Source organism: Pongo abelii, chromosome 14 (assembly GCF_028885655.2).
Source record: "Pongo abelii isolate AG06213 chromosome 14, NHGRI_mPonAbe1-v2.0_pri, whole genome shotgun sequence".
Classification (NCBI taxonomy): Eukaryota; Metazoa; Chordata; class Mammalia; order Primates; family Hominidae; genus Pongo; species Pongo abelii.
In genome coordinates, this window is record NC_071999.2 from 49,986,426 (window position 1) to 50,014,279 (window position 27,854).

Genomic DNA, 27,854 nt, shown 5'->3' on the forward strand with positions numbered 1-27,854 from the left:
CGTGAATCTTTTAAAAATATATATATTTTAGGGAGTCTGATAAATATCCAACCTTGGGAACTATGACAGTAGCCTTTTAGCATCACTGTTTAGGATCAACCTGGACAGTTGTGTCTGTGTGACATCATCAGTGACATCATGACACTGCAGTGACACCATGTAGTAATTTGTAATTTTGCGAGACGTAAAGTGAGAGCAAGTCATTCTGATAAGTGGACCTAGAAGACCTTACCACTCTCCCTAACATCCCCATTACAGTGCAGCCTCATTCTCTTCCCTGTGTCTCTGTTAGCAAGCAGTAAAACTTAGAGTGACTCTAATTTTATATCTGCTTGGAAAATCATCTCAAAAAGAAAACTAACCAAGAAATATGGGGATGCCAGGAAAGATTTTTTTTTTTTAAGTAGTGGTTCTACCGTGAACTGTAAGGAAAAAAAAAATTCATGAAGCCGTTGGAGTTTTTTTTGTTTGTTTTTTGGTTTTTTTGGGTTTTTTTGGCAGATGCACCAACCAATGCAAAAACTGCACATTATCAAGGAAATTACATGCTATTGCTATATCTATAAGTTCGGGTTTATAAGTTCAGATATTAACAAAGCTTTTATGAATCTCATAAAAAAGATTGTGTAAGACATGATTTCTGCCTTCCTAGAGCTGGAAAGACAAAACCACTGTACACAAACAACAGCAAGTGAGATTAAAGTGAATAATAAATGATAGACAGCCAGTGCTGTTTATTTCAGAAAAGAAAGTGAAAATATCAGCTAGAAGGGTTCATTGAAACAGTAGTGGCTAGTGATGACAAACAACAAGTCTTCTTTAGTTGCAGGACCAGCTCTGCCCCCTAATTATAAAAGCAGTAGTTCAGATTCATCAGACAGCGATGAAGACAGTAGTTCTTTGTACGAAGAAGGAAATCAAGAATCTGAAGAAGATGACACTGGTCCAACTGCAAGGTCAGTCATTAAATTAAATTAAATGATAGACCAAACTTCAGAGCTAGTATAAGTTGGCTGGAACAGATAGCTAGTAAGGGGATATCATATTTCCATTTATACAGCACAGGGAGAAATCATTTTGTGTGGCATTTCATCCTGAACTATACCTTTTACAAAGAAATTTATCCTAGTAGTATGCAGCTATAGAGATATCTAGAATTTCAATATATATATTTTTTTTTCCTGAGACAGGGGCTCACTCTGGCGCACACGCTGGAGTGAAGTGGCACGATCTTGGCTCACGGCAGCCTCTGCCTCCCAAGCTCAAGCGATCCTCCCACCTCAGTCTTCTGAGAAGCTGGAACCACAGGCGCCCGGCAAATTTTTGTATTTTTTGTAGATTTTTTGGTATTTTTTGTAGAGATGGGTGTCATCATGTTGCCCAGGCTGGTCTCAAACTCCTGGACTCAAGTGATCTGCCCGCCTCAGCCTCACAAAGTGCTGGGATTACAAGCATGAGCCACCACACCGGCCAATAAAATTCCTACATAAATGATTTTTCTTAAGATGTCATTGAAGTGACAAAATAGGCTACATAAACCATAGAATTTCTTCTTAAAATTATATATGCAGTGTATGTTTTCTTTGAATAAACTAATGGTTTTCTTTTTTTTTTTTTTTTTTTTGAGACGAAGTCTCACTCTGTAGCCCAGACTGGAATCCGGTGGTGCGATCTTGGCTCACTGTAGCCTCTGCCTCCTAAGTTCAAGTGGTTCTCCTGTCTCAGTCTCCCAAGTAGCTGGAACTACAGGTGTGTGCCACCATACCTGGCTAATTTTTGGATTTTTTAGTAGAGACAGGGTTTCACCATGTTGGCCAGGCTGGTCTTGAACTCCTGACCCCAAGTGATCCACCCGCCTCGGCCTCCTAAGGTGCTGGGATTACAGGCATGAGTCACCATGCTCAGCCGAATGATTTTCTTCTAATCTGGACTTACCCACTATGGGTCTATGTAAATGAGAAGTCAAATCTTTGTTTATTATTGAGTAACAAGCTTTTTTGATTCATTTTAAATATTATCAGGTGGAAATAGCAACTTAAAACCCTTCCTTAAATGAGAATAAAAGTCACAGTCATAAACTTTTTACTGAGAAACGTCTGACCAATAGACTTTGAAACTTCATTGAGGGGAATCTTTAATACCACAGAAAACATAGAATAGTGATATATTACTGCTGTAAAGAAATAACCAATCTGTATTTTAGGCCAAAAATAAATTCCAGGAAAAGACTAGTTACGAACTATTGTCATAGGCCAGGTGCAGTGGCTCACGCCTGTAATCCCAGCACTTTGGAAGGCCAAGTTGGGGAGATCACTTGAGGTCAGGAGTTTGAGACCAGCCTGGCCAACATGGTGAAACCCCATCTCTACTAAAAAATACAAAAATTAGCTGGGCGTGGTGGTGCTTGCCTATAATCCCAGCTACTTGGGAGGCTGAGGCAGGAGAATTGCTTGAACCTAGGAGTGGGAGGTTCCAGTGAGCCAACATCAACGCCACTGCACTCCAGCCTGGGCAACAAGGCAAGACTTCCTCTCAAAAAATAAAAAAACAAAAACAACTATCGTAGTATCCAGTTTTTATTTGGCAAGATTAATTTATTGTTGCAGTGTTTATACAACTAGATTTAATGCTTTTTTTAAAAAAATTAAAATGTGTTTTTGTGAAAAAAATTTTGACATATATGCATAAAGTTATACTACTGTGTTTTCAGAAAACAGAGGAAAAATCAGGATGATGACAATGATGATGATGATGATGATGATGATGATGGGTTTTTTGGACCAGCCCTTCCTCCTGGATTTAAAAAGCAGGATGATTCTCCTCCAAGGTGATAATGTGTAATATTTTAGGCTAGTCTTTTTTTAAATATTTTAACTAATGAATCTTTAATGAATTAAAGAATTGTCTGAAATTATGTTTTAACTGAAATATTCATACAACATTTTGAAATGGGTCATTCACCGGGAAAAGAAGTTGTTTCCTACAATAAAAATAATTATTTACATGTTTATGACACTTTCATAGTTTACAAAAAACTTCCACATCTGTTATTTGATGTTCACAAAAGTGTTTTGTGGTAAATGAGGTGGATCATCCCTCTCCCCACTTTATAAACAGATAAGGTCACACACATAGTAACAGACCTAGAGCTAGAATCTTGGTGTTCTGACTTTTAATTCAGTTGTTTTCTTAATTATTTATCAATAGAAGAAACAATTCCCCATGTGCCATATTAGATAATTGGACTACTCTGAATCTTAAATTTGTTATCTGTAAGCTAGGATAACAGCATGTACTTTACAGAATTGTGATGATTGAGGTTTCATAGTTATATACCTAGACTTTGTGTGTGTGTGTTTAATTTATATGGAGCCTGGCACAGAGTAAGTATATAATAAATATTTATTCCTGTCTTCTTCCCAGAATTGTAAAATTTTTAAATGCCAAATATAAGATTGCACATCAAATTGTTTATAATTCATAATACTGTATACCAATATGCAAGAACAAGCAGAAGAGGCTTTTTATTTTATATTCAAAGTTTATAATCACATTTGGCAGCTCCTAACTTCCATTAACTTTAGTTGTTTTAGATATACAGGGATAGGCAATCTACAGTCCCCAAACTAAAAATGATTTTTGCATTTTTGAGAGTAGCTAAAGAAACAAAGACAGATATGCCACAGAGACCCACATGTGGCTCTCAAAGCCTAAGAGTTACTATCTAGCCCTTTATAGAAAGTTTGCTGACCCCTAGGATGTAACATTCCTTTTAAGAAAACACATTACTTAAATGTATAGCAATTTTTTTCTTCAGAATATTATTTTGGCAATAATAAAATATATGTGTAAAATAAACAGCTGGCATTATATATTGGAGTTAGAAACCTTTTATAGTATCATAACATGCCATGGTTTTATTCCTTTACTATGTTTTATGATTTTATATACCAGTAATTTTATCACCACCAATCCCCTGAGGCCAGAAAGTTAAGCTATAATTGCATTTGTAGATTGCTAAAAATTGTACTCAGAAAAAACCTATGCTGTACTCGTAGCTTATAAATGATACCTAATTTTATCTTTTTAACAGTGCCAAACTTCCCTGTCTTTCATAAGCAAATTGTTTTGCTCAAAGAAGTTTCATGAATCAAGACAAGAGATTATTAAATGGTCAGGATGGGAACCCAGACTTTCTGACTGTCAGTACTGTTTTTTCCCCTGCCAGGATGCCTGTCTGTGGGGTTCTGATAGAACATGGTGCAACCTGGAAATTTTAGCTTAGGACTTCAGTGCCATCTGGGTTGGTAACACTGGCACAGTGACAACTATGGAAAAAACATTTGTACAAAAGCAAGGATGAAGAATCTTAAAAGTGTGAAAGAGAGCATTTTTTTATTTTTATCTTTTTAGTTTTTTCCTTCATAAAGTAAGGCTGTCTCCTTTTAAGACCCAGTATTCAGGCAAGTCTCTCTTTTGAAGTGATGACAGTTGCCTCATTATGTGGCAGTAGGGCAGCTGGAAAGAAAACGCGCTTTGACATCAAGTAGACCAGGGTTTAAACTCTAGCTCAGCCACTTACTAATTGTGTTAATCTTGGACATGATTTTGCTCATCTTAAAAGTGGAGTGACTCACTGACCAGGATTGTTTTAAGAAAACAGATGCACTGCTTGAAATGTGGTTAGCACAGTACCCTTTTCCCTTTCTGTGGGTCTTAATGAACTAGCTGCATTCTTCTACAGTTCCACATCATTACTGAGGACAGTGTATAGATTTTTAATACTGCCATGTTGTATAGACTGCAGATTGCTGGCATTGTCTGCACATGCTATATATGTCCTTAGAAGAACTCAATTTCTACTTCAGTAGTTCTGACCATAATTATAATGCCCCTAAAGTATCTTTCACGGGATAATGAATCTCAAAACTGAAGGAAAGCCAAGGCATCTAGCAGAAAGATAGTAGGTAATACTAGTAAAAATAAAGTGTTAAATAAAATTTTTATTTTCAACATTTGTCACTATTTGCCTTTATTATTTTTGTGAACTTTTATTCTGAAAACTGCTTTTTAAAGTCAGGGAGAATGATAAAAGTACATTTTATTTTTCAGGCCCATAATAGGTCCTGCATTGCCACCTGGTTTCATTAAATCTACACAGAAAAGTGACAAGGGCAGAGATGATCCAGGACAACAGGTATCATCATCCCATTTCAACTCTAAGGTTTGGAAAGTTATCATTGAAAGAATAAGATGTGTTGTAACAAACTCCAAACTTTATGCATGCAGTTACTACAACCACTGGACTCAACTGTAATGTAAGACTCAGTTATATTCAGATTAATTTAAGATTGTAACATAAGTAGATGAAATAAAAGGCTGTTCACAAACCTGAGATTCTGTTAGGAAAATAACAGGGTTGACGGGGTGTTACCTATTCATACTTCTTATCTTTGAAGGGGGACTTTAAGGTGTTAGAAGGATGGAACATGAAGAAAAGTTTAAGGAATGATTGTGATTTGGCCTTTAGGAGAGAAGATTGAAGAGCTTTTTAACAATGGTCTTTACCTTGAAATTTACTTTCTCCTAACTGAGCTCTAGTACCTGTGTATAAAAAAATGCACTGGTGGATAAGTGATTTTAGGAAAAGATAGACCAAATGACTTTGGAATAAAGTATAGAGGCTGTTTTTCTCCTTAACAAGAGTTGAGATTTGTAGAGTACTTTATAATTTGTAATGCATTTTCCCCGTATGTGGACCTTATTTTATCTTCTCCACAGTTTCATGAAATAGATATTATCTGCACCTTACAAATGCTAAAGACCAAAAAAATTGGGTACCTTACCCAAGATTACACAATTTTTACTGATCAAAGCCATGGCACAAACCCAGTTCTTATGACTTTAAATCACTTGTTCAATCTGTTATACTGCAGTGCCTTCCTATATATGAATTCATATATTCCAGAGACTCCTGTTTATCTCCACTAAGAATTCAACAGTTACACTGAGGTTGTTACTCAAAGGATGTATAATGCAGTGGTTGAAATTATGAATTTCAGAGTCATTTGCTTATTCTTTCAACAAATGCTCATAGAACACCCGCAGTGTGGCAGGCACATAGTCACAGAAATGAATCTGTCAGTAAATTATTTTGTTCCTATCTTCATAAGACATCCAGGACTCAGCCACTTCTGCTCCCACCCTGGTCCAAATAACCATCAAATTTCACCCCTTTTATTGGTCTTCATGCTTTATGTAGCCCTTTCTCATCTACTACCCCTTCTCAACACAACAGCTGAAGGGGTCCAGATGAAACAAAGGCAGATCAAAGTCAGATCATGTCACTAACACTCAAAACCACCAAATTGCTCCTCCTCTCCCTAAGTCAAAACCAAAGTCCTTTTAGGGCCCTATACAGTCTGGCCTCCATTAGCACTCTGATTTTATCTTTTGCTTTGATGTGACCACACTGGGCTCCTTGCTGTTCCTCCTCAAATACAGCAGGCCAGTTCCTACTCCTGAGCCTTTATGCCTGCTGTCCAAGCCTATGCAAAATGGTCTTCTCCTACATATCTATGTGGCTGGCCTCCTAGACCTTCAGTTTTTTGCTGGAATATTATCTTTCCAATACAGTCATCTCTGGCCTCCAAATTAAAATATGCTAACCTCCTCTTCCCTTCTTTAATTTTCCCCATAGTATTTATTACCACCGAAGATACCATTAATTTTACTGCTGCTTTTTGTTTATTGTTGGCCTCTTTCTGCTAGAATGTGGCTCCATAAGAACAGAGACTTTTTTTATCTTATCACCAGTGCCTTATACATAGTAGATATTCAGAAGTATTTGTTGAATGAATGAATGAATCAAACACAGTGCCTGCCCTCATCACACTTACAAGGTAGTGGGGAATACATACATCAGTTTCTAACATTGTCAATTATTCAAAAGATGAGACAAAATATAAATGGAACCATGATGGGGGAATGTAATCTGAAAATGAGAAAAAGTCTTTTTCAGCCAGGTGCAGTGGTTCATGCCTGTAATCCCACACTTTGGGAGGCCAAGGCGGGTGGATTGCTTGAGCTCGGGAGTTCAAGACCACCCGGGGCAACATAGCAAAACCGCATCTCTACCAAAAATACAAAAAAATTAGCTAGGCACGGTGGCACATGCCTGTGGTGCCAGCTACCTAGGAGCTGAGGTGGAGGATGGCTTGAGCCCAGGAGGTGGAGGTTGCAGTGAGCTGAGATCATGCCACTGCACTCCAGCCTGGGTGACAGAGCGAGACCTTGTCTCAAAAAGAAAAAAGAAAAAAAAAGAAAAGGTCTTTTTATCTGAGTGAATGTCTACTAACCTGAAGTTTGATGAATTGGAGCTAGCTCAGCAAAGAAGGCAAGGAACATTGTTCCAGAGAGAGCAGATGGTTTATTTGAAGGCAAAAGAGAGTGTGGAGAGGATGAAAGTTAGGGTTAAAGAAGTTCAGTATGGTTAGAATGGAGAATGCAGGGAGAATGGTGAGAGAGAAGGTGAGGAAAGTAGGTAAGAGCTGTTCAAAGCTTTGCGTTGAGCCTAGCTTGGGTACGCTTAGCTTCATGAGCAGTAACATGCAGGTCATTACACTTACCTCATAGGGTTGTTATAAGGATTAAATCAGAATAGTAGTTGTATTAGTCCATTTTCACACTGCTAATAAAGACATACCCAAGACTGGGTAATTTATAAGGAAAGAGGTTTAATTGACTCACAGTTTAGCATGGCTGGGGAGGCCTCAGGAAACCTACAATCATGGTGGAAGGGGAAGCAAACACGTCCATCTTCACATGGCAGCACCAAGGAGAGGAATGAGTGCCCAGCGAAGGAGGAAGCCCCTGATGAAACCATAAGATCTTGTGAGAACAAACTCACTATCACAAGAACAGGATGGGGGAAACCACCCCATGATTGAATTATCTCCACCTGGTCCCTCCAACACGAGGGGATTATGGGAACTGCAATTCAAGATGAGATTTGGGTGGGGACACAGCCAAACCATATCAGCAAGTATTCAACTTAAAATAGCTCTCATTATTACCATTGTTCTTATTGCCTCCACTATGGATGCCATGAGCGTAACTGAAGAATTTAGGCTAAGTATGAGGACTCCTTTCTAATAAGGGCGTTGAAGAAAAAATTACCAGAGGAAGGACTTCCAGCCATATGGAAGACTGAGATGACATCGTCAGGCTAGGCTTTCCCTGCCATGAACACAAAGGAGTGCTAGGGGAAGAAATAAAATAACAACCAGTTTAAAACACAGCAAAGCTCAAAAGGAAGAAAGGAAAATCCACACATACTAACAACATTGAGGGAATTCAAAGCCAGACACAGGTTTACACAGCAGGGGACCACAGTCATTTTAGAGAACCCAGTCATAAACCCTAGAGAATCTGGGAACAGGAGCCTTGGCTTCTGGCTCACTCAGCCAGAGGAGATTGAATTGAGCACCATGCATAAAACCTGCAGCCTCAAAGTTCTGCTCTGTCTGTAAAAGGAGGACAAGGGGACTAGAGGACTAGAGAAATGTAACCCACTGTCCCTACGAAGGTGGCAAGGAAATTTACTTTTGCCTAGAGCTTTGTCATTCTATCTGTAACCTACTTTCAAATGGTTCTGAAAAAAAGTGTGTGTGTGTCTATCTCATGGGGAGAGGGACAGAAAACAAACCAAAAAAAAATGAATGTGTTAAAATGTAATGTGCCACTCAGTTGGTAAAGCTGAGTGATGACATATTGGTGTTTATTGCACTCATCTTAGCACTGTTATATAGGTTCAAAATTTTTCAAAATAAAAAATTGGGGAAAAAAATTTTCAAAGGAGTAGCATAATTCAGCATTACTCACACTTGGAATTTTGTCCTAACCTACCTAGTTAGCAAATGAGTAGCTTACATCATTTCCTAGGTGGTACACATTCTACATTCCCTAGCTTCTTTTGGTAGAAGGTGAGGGTCAGGCTGGGACAGAGATTACACTGTAGGTCCATATGTGAGGTATTCTTGCTCTGATTGTTTGCCTTATAATTTCCCTTTAATTGAACCTTTTTCAAAAGACCTTTCTTTTTCAGTTTTGAGATTTTCGTTTCTCAAAGATGGGCTTTTCTTAGCCTCATTCCTGGCATATACCCCCAAATTAAGACATACACAATAATATTAATGGTTGACATTTTTTGAGCACTTACCACAAGCCAGACACTGCAACAGCAGCATAAACTTAACTTAATCCAAACAACAATCCAGGGAGATAGTGTATCAGCTGAATGCCTTCAGCTACAAATAACAGAAAATCCAACTCAAAATCGAACTTTATCTTAACCTACTTAGTTAGAAAATGGGTTAATTTACTTGGTGATGTATGTTTTGTATTCTCAAAATAAGGAAAATATGTTTCATACATAATAAGAGGTCAAGAGGTAAGATCATCCCAGGCTTGATTAATTCATTCGCCTCATGATATCATCAAAGGCTCGTTTTTCTACCTTCCTGCTCTATAAGAGAATTAACAGTATGTTAATTCTGCCTTCATCGTACCAAGCAGCCTGCCAAAGTTCTAAGACTTAGGCTGACTGCCTTCATCGTACCAAGAAGCCTGCCAAAGTTCTAAGACTTATAAGCAGCTGGCAGTGTCCAGACACAGAAGAGGAATGGTCTTTCCCTGTGCCTCTTTTATAGAGAAAGGAAAACCTCTACCAGTTTCCTACAGACCTTTTGTGTTTATTTCACAAGAATTGTGTCATGTGTCCATGCCTAAACCAGTCAGCTGAGCAAGAAGAATAAGACTAAAGTGACTACTTTGTAATATTTTGTAAACATGTCCATGCAATAGTTACTACTTTTTTTTAGTGACTGGCCTAGAATTACCAGTATTTTTCCCCAGGTGATAGAGAAGGCCCCAGTTCCCTAAGAAGGGTGTGGCTTTAAAGAGGATAAAGAAAATGCAGGCTTCTCTTGGCAATAGAGTAGTTATTGGTAGAAGCTATTATAATTCCCATGTCAAAGACAGGAAAACCAGGGCTTAGAAAGGTTAAATAACATGCCTGAAGTCACAGGGCTAGTACAATGGCAAATGAGGCCTTCAACAAAGTCAGCCCAAAGTATAAACCGGTAGGGTACCTAATTTCTATTGTAATTCTGGATAAAATGTGCACCATTTTTTTATTAAAAGAAATAACTCATCCAGGACACCAAGATAATTTAATACCCATAGATAGGAATTGGGCATATTATTCTGTTTCTGATTTTCAGTTTAGTGTGTTTGGCCTAATTTTCTGTTTGCTTCTCCATCCCCGCTTTTGTTTGCCCCTGAACATAAGTGATACTTATTTCTAAAAATTGCAGGCATCATCCTACCAGGACATGCTGAAATTCTACCTTTATTAAACCATCTCTTATTAAGATGGAAGTGAGACTATCATTAGCTTATTCCACTAATACTGTATTGGTACCATGACTCTTAGAGTTTGTGTTTTATTTTGTTTTCATGTCTCATGGTTTTAAAATTTCATTATAGCTTTTACATCTGAACATTTTGCATCACCAAATATTTATATCTGTAGGGGGTTATAAATATGTTTAACATAATGTCTGTAACATCAGAAAGCTTTCTATTGTAGATATGAGCTAGAAACACTTAAAGCTAAATCACTAACAGTTGAGATAAAATAATAGAGAGGCCGCTGTTGTATACATAGAAAAAATATACTGGCCTTGATCTTGGACTACTTGATTCTTAGATAATAGTTTTATTACACTCTAAGCCTAAGTTTCCTCCAAAAAAAAAAAAAGAAATCAGAAATAGTGCCATTTTACAGTTTTGTTACAAAGATCAAATGAGGTGTATGACAAAATCCATAGTTATTAAGAGTGTGTTTGTGTGTGTGTGTATTAGAGTAAGACACAAGACAGTATATAATGGTCTAATTATTGTACTATGTTGAAAAGAGCTCTAAGTCTACATCTGTGTCCTTCAGGAAGAGAGTGAGGTCTGTCATGGACACAGGAAGAGAGGTGGGAGGTGGGAGAGAGTCTGCATACCATGGATTTGTCATCTCTGTGCTAGGCACTTGAGGAAGGTGAGGAAAAAGTCCTCATGGTTCAGTGATGAGCTAGCAATGCATTGTTTACTTTTTTATTTTTTATGGATAATAAGTTTCAGTTAAATGCAAGTAATTTAGAATTATTTTTTATAACCTGTAGCTCTGCTCTTGGTTTAAAGGTAATGTCTTGTTTTAAAAGGAAACAGACAGCAGTGAAGATGAGGATATTATTGGACCAATGCCTGCAAAAGGACCAGTTAACTATAATGTAACGACAGAGTTTGAAAAAAGGGCCCAGAGAATGAAAGAAAAACTGACCAAAGGAGATGATGTAAGTTTTAAAAACACTTTAAGAAATACACTAAATAGGTTTAAAATCTAAATTTTGGAAATAAACACTAAACTATATAACTTTTAATATGTTTTGTTTTTATGTATAAGATTTTTTTTTAATTCAGGAGTTAGAACCCAGAAACTCTAAAAGAAAAATAACAAATTGGATGAAAGTCTTTGTAACGTATATGACAAATATATGTGACAAAAACATCAATCCTTTATATTAGAGTTTGTTAAGTAACTTTAAAACTTCAATTGCATGACACAGTTGCTTGTACATATATATGTACTCATCTTATACACAATATATACTTTCCATGCTGCGTTATTTTTTTTTCTCTTAAAGGATTCATCTAAACCCATTGTAAGAGAGTCATGGATGACTGAACTTCCTGCAGAAATGAAAGACTTTGGTCTTGGGCCAAGGACTTTTAAGAGAAGAGCTGATGACACATCTGGAGATCGATCAGTCTGGACAGATACTCCAGCTGATAGGGAAAGGAAAGCTAAGGTGAGAGGTTTTGTTTGTTTGTTCATGTATTTCTGTTCATGTTGGCTGGATTTTGAAAAGATATAATGCAAAATTATTTAAGGGTACTATTTTTTAAAATTATGATTCCAAAAGGATAATGCAGATTTTCCTCTGGAGGAAGAGTATGAGGAAGGAAAGTGACACGAATTGCTTGCTGTTTACTTACTATTTCCCAATAAACAGTCTCATTTAAACCTCAAGAAAACTCTGAGACATAGGTATAATGTCCTTATTTTATAGATGGAGAAACTATCCTCTATGAGGTCAACGTTTCTAGGGTCACAAAGCTAGTAAGTGATGAAAAACAATTTCATTTTAGACCTTTCTAGCTCCAGATTCCCTGGTCTTTTTATACCATACTATCTTTATAAACATATATCTTTTAAAATATTTTAGAAAAAAAAAAGCAAAGCTGCAGATTAACTAGCAAATTAAATGGTGCCTAGAGAATCTCTCTCAAAATGACCATATCTCAGGTGCACAAAGCTTCATGTTACTGTCAAGATAGACAAGAACCACTGTCATTAATACATTAAGTTATCCAAAAAATACCAGCCGGCCGCAGTGGCTCACGCCTGTAATCCTAGCACTTTCCGAGGCCAAGGCAGGGTGGATCACCTGAAGTCAGGAATTCTAGACCAGCCTGGCCAACATGGTGAAACCCTGTCTCTACTAAAAATAAAAAAATTAGCTGGGCGCAGTGGCATGCGCCTATAATCCCAGCTACTTGGGAAGCTGAGACAGGAGAATCGCTCAAACCCAGGAGGCGGAGGTTGCAGTGAGCCAAGATTGCACCTCTGCACTCCAGCCTGGGCAACAGAGCAAGACTCCATCTCAAAAAAAAAACAAAAAAACAAAAATCTGTATGCATAAAATACATTATTTTTAATTTTCTCTTCTTGAATCTTTTTCTGTTTATTACAAAATATTTCATTGTATATTAGGAATTAAACCAGTATCCCCAGTACTACTCCTTCAGTTTAATCCATCTGTGGGTTTTGGTTTTTTCTTTTTGTTTTTTTTGTTTGGTTGTTTGTTTTTTAAGAGACAAGGTCTCTCTGTCACCCAGGTTGGACTGCAGTGGTGCAATCATAGCTCACTGCAGCCTCAAAGGATCAACCCTCCTGGGCTCAGGTGATCCTCCTGCCTCAGCCTCCTGAGGAGCTGAGACTACAGGCACACAACTAATTTTTTTAATTTTTATTTTTGTAGACACAAGGCCTTGCTATGTTGTCCAGGCTAGTCTCAAACTCCTGGGCTCAAGCAGTCCTCCCAAAGTGCTGGGATTACAGGCGTGAGCCGCTGTGCGCAGCCTCTCTCTAAAGGTTTTAATTTCTGTAAGACATCCCATTCAATTCTCAAATGCTTGACTAATTGTCACCTCATGATTATAAATTCATCAGTTCTGACTAAAGCAGTTCCACACTTAGTTCATTCCACTAGCTCTGTTTATATTACTCATCAGTACCTAGAATTGTCAGGATTTCTGTTTTCAATCTGTAATGATCAATTTTCCTGTTTTGTCAGGAATTGTATTTGGTTGCAGGTGATAGAAAGAGTCAAGAGCTCCTTAAGGACTTTCCATTTTAGTGGAGAATTGCCTGTGAAATAAACAGTGGTACCCTTAAAGTGTGGAGGGCATATTTCAGTCTCCACACTTGAGCACCCTGCCTGCATATTGGGCAACATTATACATAATTTCTTTTTTGTCCTAAGATTAAAGAGAATCTGAGAGTTATAATAGGAAGGTGAGGTGAACCAGCATACATAGGGGCAAGAGAGGCAGCAAAGGATGTGGATCCAAGAGAGCCACAAAAACCTTGAAAGGGGTGGTGTTGGAATGCCTATTATTTCTTAGCTGGTTTTGAAATAATAATTATTTATTGGAGTTTTTATAATTTAGCCTTTAAGATTGTCTCCAAAAAGACAATTAATTCCCTTGCTTATATGCCTTTTTATTTGTGTCCATATTTATTTGTTCTTTTTTATATCCTGTTGCTCACTGTAGATGAATAGATGTCTAGCTTACAGCCAGATATGTAGGGAGTCTTCCTTGGAGGAAAATATCATGGAATAATGGAACACATGGAAACCAGGCTATATTGTTTGAACTTAAGAGATTTTAATCCCTGTGACTGAGTTCTTTAGACCTGGTCATTCTTTTCTGTGCTGAAATGTTTTTAGTATTTACTGTGGACTCATAAAGGGATTAATAAGTCTTAAATTTTATATAATACTACATTACAGAATATAGTACCACACACATATATTTATTTCACAAACTATATAGTATCACAGAGCTATTCATTTTCTGTTGTCTCTGATCCTATGTAAAGTTCATGACTAATTTTTATAACAGATCTTAGCCATATTTCCTTCTTGATAGGTTCTCTCCACTCCATCCTACTTCTTATATTTGATTTTCCAGCATACCTCTTACACCTCTACTGTTCTCACATTAATTTAGCCAATATGGCCTAAAAGAAAATTGCTCTTGTCTGGGCGCGGTGGCTCACGCCTGTAATCCTAACACTTTAGGAGGCTGAGGTGGGCGGATCACAAGGTCAGGAGATCAAGACCATCCTGGCTAACATGGTGAAACCCTGTCTCTACTAAAAATACAAAAAATTAGCCAGGCATGGTGGCGGGCGCCTGTAGTCACAGCTACTCGGGAGGCTGAGACAGGAGAATGGCGTGAACCCAGGAGGCGGAGCTTGCAGTGAGCCGAGATCGTGCCACTGCACTCCAGCCTGGGTGACAGAGCAAGACTCCGTCTAAAAAAAAAAAAAAAGAAGATTGCTCTTTAGAAAGTAATGAAAATGTTTTACATGCATTAATTGAATAGATCAGTTACATCCTCACTTTCCAGTCTTGACAATATCTACTACCTCTTAATATTAAATGGTTAGGTTTTTATCTCCATTGTACCATAACATCACTTTTCTTTTTTTATAAGTAAAACATCTATTTTCTGGGAAAATGTAGAAATGAGCTATTTTTATGTTTTTAACTTACTTTATTAAATACAGTGTTGTTTTAGTCCATGAGGCCACCTAAGCAAATAAAAACAATATAAGAATATGCTTAGAGACCAGTGGTTTTCAGTAGTTTTTATATGGGCCTTCCCCATTCCTGTTTGAGAGCATATGCTCTAGAATATTCCTGTAACATTTTTTCGAATTAAAATGTGTTAGACTAGGCACTTCGCGTGTGTGTGTGTGTGTGTGTGTGTGTGCTAATATAAATGATAGTTTTGTTTTGTTTCAAGTTCCAGTTGTTTCTTGCTGATACATATATATAATACATATATCTATAATACATATATAATACATATATATAATACATATATAATACATATATATATAATACATATATATATATATTTTTTTTTTTTTTTGAGACAGAATCTTGCTCTGTTGCCCAGGCTAGAGTGCAGTGGCACCATCTCAGCTCAGTGCAACCTTTGCCTTCCAGGTTCAAGCAGTTCTTGTGCCTCAGCCTCCCGAATAGCTGGGACCACAGACACTCGCCACCACGCCCAGCTAATTTTTTGTATTTTAGTAGAGACAGGGTTTCACCATGTTGCCCAGGGTGGTCTCGAACTCCTGAGCTCAGGCAATCTGCCTGCCTCTGCCTCCCAAAGTGCTAGGATTGCAGGTGTGAGCTACCACACCCAGCCTCTTGCTGCTATATTTTGTATATTGATCTTGTATCCTGCAGCTTTGCTATACTTGCTTAGTAGTTCCAGGAGTTTTTTTCGTAAATTCTTTGGAGTTTGCTACACAGTCCACAGTTTGCTACACAGTCTAGGATCTGTGAATAAACACAATTTTTCTTTTTTTTTTCTCAAAATGTACACCTTTTATTTCCTTTTCTTTGTTTTTTTCCCCCTCCAGGGTGATTTTATTATTTTTGAAAACAGTAATGTAGGATATCTTTTTAAGCCTTATTTTCACTTCTACATCTCACCACTGTTAGTCAAACTCATCCTGAGTTCAGTAAATACGTTGATTGAGTGGGGTGGGTTTTTTTTTTTTCCTTGTTTTCAAGAAAATCATAGACTAGAGCAGTAACTGATCCCTTATCAAGTATGTTAATATTTTGTTTTTTGTTTTTTTTTTTTTTTTTTGAGACCGAGTCTCACTCTGTCTCCCAGGCTGGGGTACAGTGGAACAATTTTGGCTCACTGCAACCTCTGCCTCCCAGATTCAAGCGATTCTCCTGCCTTAGCCTCCCCAGTAGCTGGGATTACAGGTGCCCGCCACCATGCCCGGCTAACTTTTATATTTTTAGTAGAGATGAGGTTTCACCATGTTGCCCAGGCTGGTGTCTCGAACTCCTCACCTCAGGTGATTCACCCATCTTGGCCTCCCAAAGTGCTAGAATTACAGACATGGGTCACTATGCCTGGCCAAGTATGTTAATTTTTCTAATCAGAAGGGATTTCACAAACCTGGCTTAGTTGTGTCTCTTGTTACTTAGTCTAAGTAAAAATGATATTTATTTTTTGCTTTAATTTTATGATTCAGTAATGTGTTATCTGTGTTCATTTCTCAGGAAACACAAGAAGCAAGGAAGTCATCCAGTAAGAAAGATGAAGAACATATATTATCAGGAAGAGATAAGAGACTGGCTGAGCAGGTATCTTCATACAATGTAAGTAAGAAAATAAGATATATAGAACCAGGTGTGATGGCTCTTGCCTATAATCCCAGCTACTTGGGAGGCTGAGGCAGGAGGATCACTTGAGGCCAAGAGTTCAAGGCCAGCTTGGGCAACATAGCAAGACCTTATTTCTAAAAACAATTTTTTTTAATTAGCCAACTGAGTTGGGAGGATCACTTGAAGGCCTCCCTGCCTAATGTCTCAAAAAAAAGAAGCCAGAAACAAAATATATAGCCTTTTTTCCCCTATCTTTTAGTTCTCTGTTTATTTTTTTCTCTTTTACTTATTTCTCTTTCTTTTATATGTCTACCTCTTTACCATACACTTTTTATACATCTATCCTGAAATACACTATGTTGCATACATATATATATTTTTATAAAATTCTTCTGTGTTTTTCATGAATATTTCCAATTCACATTTTACGTATTAAATTAGCAGAAATCTAATTATTAGAGATAGGTAGCACTTGATGAGAGAAAGCAAGACCCCTACTCACTCATGGAGATCTTCCATTTATAAATGTTTAAATTATAAACAGATTTGGAATGTTGGATGTAAATATTTAAATATGGGAGAAAAAATGTTTTTTGAATGTAGTTCAATCTAAATTTATAAACTAAACAGTCAGTATTCATTTGGCGTATTGTTATCTTCTGTCTTTAAAAAAAATGGTAAATGTTGGATGGTGCCTGCACAAAAAGAAAAAATGATAAATGTCCCCGCTCAAAGAATAAATGTAAATTACTAAACCCATTGGTCCCTGAAAGGTGTTTAGGAAAGTTATTTTCTGTTCCCAGTGTATTAAAGAAAATTCCATAAGCTCTAAAATATAGTTAGCTTGATTTAGTTTATATATGTTGACCAGTACCACAGTGAAGCATGCTTAAAACATTTTGGGAAATTGACCAAAAACTTAGCCACTTGAAGTATTTATGAAAACTGACCAGCTTAGAAGTCAAATATCAACAAAATCAAAGGAATTACTTCATTCAACCCAAATTATCTGACCACAAAGAATTGAAGTTTGGATTCAGAATAACTTAAAAACCCACTCTGGCCAGTTGTAGTGGCTCATGTCTATAGTCCCAGCACTTTGGGATGCTGAGGCGGACAGATAGGTTGAGTCAAGCCATGGCTGTGCCACTGCACTCCAATCTGGATGGCAGAGCGAGACCTTGTCTCAAAAAAAAGATTTAAAAAAAAAACTGGAAATCAGAAAAACTCAAAATTTAAACTTTGCATCAAAGAAAAAATGATAATGGAAGTTAGAAAAATGTAGACCTGAATGACAAAAATACAACATATCACAATGTGTGAGATGCCATATGAAGTGGTATTTAGAGGGAAAATTTAGAGCCATAATGAGTTATGTAAGACCAATGGCTGAAGATAAATAACTAAGCCTTTTTCCAAACTGGCATTTCTTATCAAACTAAACAGACACGTACCCTGCTATTTTCCTCCTGGGTATTTACCTAAGACAAATGAAAACATACCCACACAAAGGGTTGACCATGTTATTCTTAATAGCCTCAAAAAAACTTATCCAAGAATGTTCATAGATGCTTTATTCATAATAGTTAAATACTGTAAGCAGCTCAAATGTTGATCAGTAAGAGAAAGAAAACCAAACTGTCATATAAATGAAACTACTCACCAATAAAAAGGAACACATTACAAATAAATACAACATGGATGAATCTCAAAGTCATACTGAGTGAAAGAAATCTTACACAAGCAAGTACATACTTCTTATTATGTTTATATGGAGCTGTCCAATAAGCAAAATGCATCTATGGTGGGAAAAAAATCAGAATGCTAATAGTCGGAATAGGGGTGTGGAATTTGACTAGGAAACAGCATATGCCTGAAGTGATAGAAAGGTTCCAGATCTTGATTGGAATGTGAACTATAAAACTCATTGAATATACACTTAATATTTATGCATTTTATCATATGTATATTTATCTTAAATATATATGTATATATGAAAAACAAATATTGAACTCAAATGCATGCTTAGGTATTTAGGGGGACATGTAGTGATGTTTACAGTTTACTTTAAAATGCATCCAAAAAATTAGGGTTCTAATCTGAACCCTGAAAGCTGAAATTCCAGATACTTTCTATTCAAAGTATTAATATAGTCTTAAGACTAAGCCACTCTAGAAACCTTAGCTTTTGATAAATCGAACAGTCTTTAAAATACTTTAATGAAGACAAAAGCCAATCAAGTAGAAGTTTGGCATTAGTTTTCAAAAGCTGTTACAAACCCATCTTATTCAAAAATGAATTGCTCTTGGCCAACCATTGTGACTCACACATGTAATCCCAGCACTTTGGGGGAGACTGAGACGGGAGGATCTTCTGAGGCCAAAAGATAGAGACCAGCCTGGGTAGTATAGCAAGACCCCATCTCTACCAAAATAAAAAGGTGAAAAATTAGTCAGGTTTGGTGGCACACACTCAAAGTCCCAGCTACTTGGGAGGCTGAGGTTGGAGGATCACTTGAGCCTAGGAGTTTGAGGTTACAGTGAGCTATGACCACACCACCGCACTCCACTGCAGGGTCTACACAGAGCAAGACTTGTCTCTAAAAGACTTTTTTTTAATAAATAAAAAATGCTGTAAATATTGTGTATTGTTAGAAAATGCAAACATTTGTGTTAAATGATTAAATGTGGTAAGTCAGCAAATTAGTCATTTAGCAGATTAATCTCTTACATCAACTGGCTTTCAGCTTTTGATTTTCAGTAAATTGACTGCTTCTAGGTGTTACTTATTATTTTATTATATTTTAGCACTAGTTTGGTCCTGTGTGTCACAATGTGCAAATTATCCTAAATCAGACCAACAGTAGTACACCTGAAACAACTGATATAAAAGTTTATTTCTTTTATCACCATGAATTTGAGCACTTGAATTGTTTGGATTGATTGTATAATAGTAGTCCAGTGATTTTATGTATTCCTCTGTCTCTATTGATGTTTAATTTACTAATATAAGGAATCAGTACATTGAAACCTGACATCTTTATTTCTCCATTTTTGTTTGCTTTTTGTTACCTTATGTACAATTTTGCTCATCATTATAAATCATTTTCCTCAGTAGTGGCTTTAGGTAAAGTAGTAAGATCCCTACAACTCCATTCTTTCTCACATCTCCACACATCTGCTCAAACTTTGTTCTCTATTTTCTCCAGGTCTTTGTTATATATTTAGGCCTTCCCCTTCCAATTCTTGTTAGCCTGTCAGCCTTCATCATTACTACCTCACTAAGGAGTTATTATCTCACTAGCAAGGAAAGATGTGAAAGCAAGGGAAGGGAGGAGAAATGTGGAGAAATGGAGCTAAAAGATCAAGTTTTGATAGTGTAGCTTTTTTACATTTATACATACATATAATGCTACATATATGGTTTTCCATCCTAAAATTCACCTTACTACACTCCTTTGTATTGGCATCCTATCTCCTATTAATACCAAACTACTAGAAAGAATGATCCACAAGTAGGTTCCACATCCCGTGGATCACCTCTATCAGAACTTGGGTGGTAAAAGCAAGGTTTCTGAGACCCACAGTTGGCAGTTTTGATTCACTACATTTATGATAGGACAGGCAATCTATATTTCTTTTCAACCCATCAGTGCTAGAGACCAGCAGTCTTCAAGTGTTTTTGCTTGGTATCCCCTAAAACTGTGTGTGTGTGTGTGTGTGTGTGTGTGTGTGTGTGTGTGTGTGTGTGTGTGTGTGTGTGTGTGTGTGTGTGTGTGTGTGTGTGTGTGTGTGTGTGTGTGTGTGTGTGTGTGTGTGTGTGTGTGTGTGTGTGTGTGTGTGTGTGTGTGTTTTTTTTAGACTGAGTCTCGCTCTGCTCCATTGCCCAGGCCGGAGTGCAGTGGCACGATCTCGGCTTACTGCAGTCTCCACCTCCTGGGTTTAAGTGATTCTCCTACCTCAGACTCCCGAATAGCTGGGACTACAGGCACATGCCACCATACTAGCTAATTTTTGTATTTTTAGTAGAGATGGGGTTTCACTATGTTAGCCAGGATGGTGTTGAACTCCTGACCTCAGGTCATCTCCCGCCTTGGCCTTCCAAAGTGCTGGGATTACAGGTGTGAGCCACAGTACCTGGCCCTAAAACTGTGTATTTTTAAATTTGACATCTAAAGTTTTTCATCATAAGGGCCGGGCATGGTGGCTTATGCCTGTAATCCCAGCACTTTGGGAGGCCGAGGCGGGCAGATCATGAGGTCAGGAGTTCAAGACCAGCCTGGCCAACATGGTGAAACCCCCTCTCTACTAAAAATACAAAAATTAGCTGGGCGTGGTGGCGGGCACCTATAATCCCAGCTACTCAGGAGGCTGAGGCAGGAGAATCACTTGAACTCAGGAGGCTTGCAGTGAGCTGAGATCCCGCCATTGCCCTCCAGCCTGGTGACAGAGCAAGACTCTGTAAAAAGTAAAACGTAAATTTAATTTACTCTTTTAGTGAAAGACTTTTTTTCTAGTTAGTTCCTGGTCTTTGGATGAATGTTACTTATTGCAAAAATAAGACAGGTTTCATACAATGTATACTACTTGGTTGACTGGTACACTGAAACTTCAGACTTCACCCCCTGTACAATTCATCCATGTAACCAAAAACCACTTGTACCCCTAAAGCTATTGAAATAAAAATAGAAAGAAAAAAAAATTAAGACAGATTTTACCATCAATTGTGTTTTTTTATACTTCTAAGAGTTAAGAAACCAGGTTTTTATAAAGAAGTAAATGAGAATGAACCCATTTTGTTATAGTGATGTCATTCAGTTCTTTGAACAATTTGAGTTATTCTCTTAAACCTCATATTGATCTATTTACAAAAACGATTATTAATAGCCTCTTAACTGTCAAGTCATTAGGATCTCGTTTGATTTCTTTTTCCACATTGATCCTATTAATAAGTTTTCTCATTCTTTCCAAGTCTGTATAATGAGAATAACAACATTTAATTTACAGAGATGTTGTGAGGATATAGTAAATGCTCAATATATCTAACATTTAGCATTTATTTATTGTTTCTTATATAGCCAACACTGTACTAAATCCTTTGTATTCATTAGATCATTTTACTCCTCCCTCCCTCCCTCAAATATTTAGAAATTATTATTATGACTACTACCATTTTACAGCTGGGGAAATGAGACTTAAATTACTTGCCCATTGTTACCAGTGTTGAAAGCAGCAGGACCATCATTGCAATGCAGATTTTTCTGAATTTGGAACTTAAGTTTTATTTCTCCATGCTCCATGTATTGATTATCTTTTTTTTTTTTTTTTTTTTTTTTTTTTTTTAGACAGAGTTTTGCTCGTTTCCCAGGCTGGAGTGCAATGGCACGATCTTGGCTTACTGCAACCTCCACCTCCCGGGTTCAGGCGATTCTCCTGTCTCAGCCTCTGAGTAGCTGGGTTTACAGGCATTCGCCACCATGCCTGGCTAATTTTCTATTTCTAGTAGAGAGGGGTTTCTCCATGTTGGTCAGGCTGGTCTCGAACTCCCGACCTCAGGTGATCCACCCACCTTGGCCTCCCAAAGTGCTGGGATTACAGGCGTGAACCACCGCGCCCAGCCTTGATTACCTAATTTTTCTTAGCAATATTTGATGATTTTTTTTTTTTTTTACCTCCTTCAATTTTGTTGCACCTAAAGAATTGGAAAGCACTTGATTTGCTAATCAGTTTGTTTCTAAAGACTTTATCAATATTTATAAAATACTTAAGAAGTACTTAGCTTAACCCAGTATACTGAGCAGAAATAGGAAAATGTAAATAGTGTCAATTTAAATACATATTTACTAATGTATCTTTTGTACATTCTGCTAAAACCTTATGGCTCCAGATTGAGTTCAGTTAATTTATGAGACGTGTCTGTCACATAATCTAATTGACAAAGTCATTTCTGGTTGTCAGATCAGCCAGACCAGACTTACTTTCTGATTCACTTTTTCCATTCAAATAAATGTGTTAATGACCATTCCTATGACACTTTGAATTCTGATCTAGGTGCCATTTTACCTTCTGGATAAAATAAGATACTGTCACTTTCAGCATTTTTTACTAGTGCCTTGTTATTTTGCTTTTACTGAGCTTTCTTCACTCCTTCCCCCTCAAGTACATTCTTTGGCAGTAGGAAGGGCCTGGAAGAGATATGGTTGTTAAGCAAAAATTGTCTTTTCTTCCATTACCCACTCTTCAATATATCTGAATTCAGAACATTTCAATAAAAGGTAAAATACCCATTTCTAAAGGACACTACACTCTTAGGAGAAATGTGTTTCAGACACAGAAGGACACAGAACCCTCCTGTGTTTACAGTTTATTGATTAAAGGAAGTTTCAATCATACTGGTATTTTAGGTTTTTTGTCTCATACCCTGAAGACTTTTGCTTTCCTAAACAATATTCTATAGTCTCCTTTGTTAAATGAGAAAGGGCTCTAATGAAAGGGATGGCATCTTCACAAGAGGTAGTCTAGGCCAAATGAATTGTAAGAAAGACTACATGAAGAAGTAGAGAATCATAACCTTAAAATTACCCATGGCTTCATACTCCATAGACTGTACTCTCTGTAGCCCCCAGGGATACATATACCCCAGATTGAAGGCTGCTGGTCTGTACTACCTGCATCTCCTTTTCCATCTCCCTCCCTGCTCCTTCCATCCAGGACTGTTCTTTCCTTTACCTTAGTCAATACTCAGTGGTCTGTAATCAATCCCTAGTTTATTAAATCAATTGTTTTTGCTCAGACCTTGTCTTACTAGATACATCTGAAAATGTGAACACCTACCCTAGCTAAGAAGAAAAAAAAATGAGGGAATTAAAGGAAAAAGAGAAAGACAGAAAACTGAAAGGAACAAAAATTATCTTAGCTTATGGAACATGCCAACATATGCTGCACAGGCCTTGAATTTTGCCACATCTGTGTTCTTACTACTTTTCTTTTACCTTTGGTTTTGCTTCAGCCTGACAGTGCCTTCCCTTCCTATCCATCCATTTAGCCTTCAAAGACCAGCACATCTCTGAAGTGACAATATGATTGCTCTTTCTTTCACACCTCTGTTCTTGGTTTGTACTCTGATGTTTAGTATTTAAATAACCATAATGCTTTTCATTACATATTTTCTTTATAAATGCTGTCTTGGATTTGGAAAAAAAAAAAACTATTGGGGTTTGTAAATAGCCCTCCTTAATGTGCACCATTACTATCTCATTATTCCGTTTCATGGTCATATTCTGTCAATAATCTATACAAACTATAGTTTTTATTTCTGCTCTCCTGCTCTCTCCAGGAATCAAAAAGATCAGAATCTCTTATGGACATACATCATAAAAAGTTAAAGAGTAAGGCTGCTGAAGACAAAAATAAGCCTCAAGAGAGAATACCATTTGATCGTGATAAAGATCTCAAGGTTAATCGGTTTGATGAAGCTCAGAAAAAAGCCCTAATAAAAAAATCTAGAGAACTAAACACCAGATTTTCACATGGCAAAGGCAATATGTTTTTATAAGTAAGTATATTTCAGTGAGGTATATTTCAATACTGATAAATGTGAACTTTTCTAAATACTCTGTTGTCTTTAATAATTGTGCTGAAATATATTTCCTTTTATAATAGATTAAAAATTTTATATTTTTTATAAGTAAACAGTGATTTTTGAAAAGTCAGCCTTGTGGGATGAAAAATATGGCTTACTGGAAAAATCCCTCATAATAACCTAATAGGGCATTGCTATTAAAAATGCTAAAATACAAATTCAGCTTATGAGAAATGGCAAAGGAAGGTGTGGTTTGATACTTGAGTAAATATGCATGCTTTATTAAAGATGAAGAAAGGCTTGCTGGTAGTTTGTATGTTAAACAAAATCCCAACTAGGAAATGTTTGTTGCTTAGAAAGGTCCCCTGTAAGTTAAGGTTCAAAACTATTCCAATATTCATCCATAGCCCAATCTGACAAGGGTTCAGAATGGTAATTAAGAAATTACATAAAGCTGGGTGCAGTGGCTCACGCCTGTAATCCCAACACTTTGGTAGGCCAATGTGAGAGGATCATTTGAGCCCAGTAGTTTGAGACCAGCCTGCTTAAGATGGTGAGACCCCATATCTACAAAAAACTAGCCAGGTGCAGTGGAGCACACCTATAGTCCCAGCTAGTCAGCAGGCTGAGGTGGGAGGATCCCTTGAGCCCAGGAATTTGAGGCAGCAGTGAGCTGTGATTGTGCCATTGCACTCCAGCCTGGGCAACAAAGTGAGACCTCGTCTCTTTAGAAAAAAAAAAAAAGAGGCCAGTGGCTCACACCTGTAATCCTAGCACTTTGGGAGGCTGAGGCGGGTGGATCACCTGAGGTCGGGAGTTCGAGACCAGCCTGAACAACATGGTGAAACCCCGTCTCTACTAAAAATATATATATATAAAAAGTTAGCCAGGTGTGGTGGCATGCGCCTATAATCCCAGCTACTTGGGAGTCTGAGGCTGGAGAATTGCTTGAACCCGGGAGGCGGAGGTTACAGTGAGCCGAGATAGTGCCACTGCACTCTAGCCTGGGTGACAAGATTGAGAGACTCTGTCTCAAAAAAGAAAGAAAAAGAGAAGAAAAGAAATTACATAGAAGCTGAGGTTGCTTCTTAAAATCTTCATGATTTTTAATTGTATGAAACCTGTATCAATATTGAAATGTGATTTTTGAGGAAAATATAGTTAAATTTAGAAATATTTTCCAACTTACTGAGTTTTCTTATTCTTACCTCAGGGGGATTTCCCTGTGCAATGAAGAAAAGTTGAAGAATACTCTTTGTCCATCTTTATTTCTTTGTTTTTGGCTTCTTAAGATTAGAGATTACTTTAATCTTAAAAAACATACAAATTTACCTTGTTCTGTGTGTTCTTTTAAGGTCATGTGGAAACATAAAACGAACGTTTTTTATGTAGAACAGAATATTCTATGTGCCTTTAGCTTCTGTGGAAGTATGGGGAATTATGGGCTTTTCTTCAAATAATTATTTTAAGAGGCTTCCATTTCCCCTGATTTTTGTGGTGTCTCACAAGTACCCTCTAAGGTCTGGTCAGGACTGACCACCAAATCCCTACCACAGCCTGGACAGCCTCGTGAAATATACCTAACCTGCGCTAGAGTCAGTGTGTCAAGTCCTTCCTGTAAATCCATGACTTTGAAATTTGTTGTTTTTTCCCTTTAAACTGCAGCCAGTGAATACAAATTTACTTGAAAATAGAGGGTATGGGGGTTTGCCTGTTTTGTAATCAGTTTGCTTGTTTTAGCACTCAGGGCTTTTTATTTGTTATTTAATTTTTTTAATTGTTTTTAAGTCAGAAAGATCTCTGGGTTATCTCATGTGCTAAGGAAAAACTATTTTGGTTTTTCCAACTTTAATAGTATTTCTAGGGGAGGCAATCAGGATTAGATATACCATTAACTGTTAGCAGTGTGAAATCTGTAAGACTCAATCTCTATGATCTCAACCAAAGCTTTCTGAGTCCTGGAACTTTGCTTTGGGACAACTTTACTTTACTCATTTATATGCTGTACTTAACAGTTTGTAGCTAATTTACGGGGTCATCTCTTTTTTTTAGCTAATTTATGGGGGTCATATCAATCATGAATAGCCTTTTTTAAAAATTTAATAATCCCTGAATACAAAAATGGAAATGGAAAATTTATAATCATAACCCCCCTAATTGGGAGTATTATGTTTGTAATGCTTTAAGCACTGCCTCTTAAGATGATAAATTTATAAGATGAGAAATTCTATTTAAACTGTTAAACTATTGTTAAATAAATGCCAATTCTATAAGTTATATTTTCTTGCAGATTAATCCCAATTGTTCCACTAGTATTCTAGTTTTGATGAGACACAAATTTTTGTTGTTGTTTATTTTTGTTTTTTTGAGAGGTGGAATCTTGCTCTGTCACCCAGGCTGGAGTAGAGTGGCGTGATCTCGGCTTACTGCAACCTCCGCCTCCTGGGTTCAAGCGATTCTCCTGCCTCAGTGTCCCAAGTAGCTGGGACTACAGGTGTGCACCACCACGCTCAGCTAATTTTTGTATTTTTTAGTAGAGATGGGGTTTCACTATATATTGTTCCAGGCTGGTCTCGAACTCCAGACCTCAGGTGATCTACCTGCCTCGGCCTCCCAAAGTGCTGGGATTACAGGCATGAGTCACCACGCCTGGCCAAGACACAAATTTTTAATGGAAAAAGATTCTGATTCCCAGTTCATGTAAGCTTTATGAAAATTGAGTATACTGTTTATGATGGTACAAATTCTTCTTCCTCTAATAATAGCAGTACAATATATTTTTTCCATAGCATCAGTGTAAACCATAGCAAACTAAAGGAGCATTGCTATTAAAAAGATGAATTAGCTGGGCACAGTGGCTCACACCTATAATCCCAGCACTTTGGGAGGCTGAGGTGGGTGGATCACCTGAGGTCAGGAGTTCAAGACCAGCCTGACCAACATGGTAAAATCCTGTCTCTATTAAAAATATAAAAATTGGTCGGGCCTGGTGGCGGGTGCTTGTAATCCCTGCTACTCAGGAGGCTGAAACAGGAGAATCACTTGAACCTGGGAGGCGGAGGTTGCAGTGAGCCAAGATCACACCATTGCACTCCAGCCTGGGCAACAAGAGTGAAACTCCATCTCTAAATAAATAAATAAATAAATAGATGAATTATTCTCCTAAGCAAATTGAAAAAGCTTCTTGTGTACTCAAAATTGAACAGAGCTACCTTTTGAATAAAAATGTCATTTTTAATGAGCAGTATTTTCTGAACACAAAATTTTGTACACGAATGTCTCCATTGCATTAATTTAATTTTGTTATAATTTTTCCCAATGAAAGGAAAAAGTATTTTCTAGCTCCTCTTCCTTATGTTAATTCTTAACATATATTTTTGAGAAATTTGTATTTTTTAAAGTAAAATTGTTATCTTTGAATACTTACTTTTCTTTGTTTTCCTCATTTAAAGAGAATAGGGATATTTCTGTATTATGTATTTACTGTTTCATCCCTCCCCTTTGGAGTGACCATGACCTTGGCATGAAGGAGAGAAACTTCTGCTTTCCGCCTAATGCTTCCAGGAGTTATTACCTTACTGGCCTTGGAGCTAATGCTCTTTTGTGCCAACCTGAGGATAATTTTAACAAAATGTAAGGCCAGTTTCAGAGGTTGTTTTGCCCCACAGA

The 27,854-nt window shown here is 37.3% G+C and overlaps 1 protein-coding gene across 4 annotated transcripts in view; it reads left to right on the forward strand.

Annotated features, from left to right (window-relative positions):
- GPALPP1 (GPALPP motifs containing 1) overlaps nt 1-27,854 on the forward strand; it is a 44,642-nt gene that overhangs the window by 14,909 nt on the left and 1,879 nt on the right. The window contains exons 2-9 of one of the 4 annotated variants that reach the window (XM_009248627.4): nt 824-956; nt 2,711-2,827; nt 5,113-5,197; nt 11,274-11,405; nt 11,757-11,921; nt 16,500-16,598; nt 23,940-24,158; nt 25,399-27,351. In XM_009248627.4, coding sequence (XP_009246902.4) covers nt 824-956; nt 2,711-2,827; nt 5,113-5,197; nt 11,274-11,405; nt 11,757-11,921; nt 16,500-16,598; nt 23,940-24,158 — 950 coding nt within the window. In that variant the 3' untranslated portion in view covers nt 25,399-27,351. 4 annotated transcript variants of the gene reach the window in all.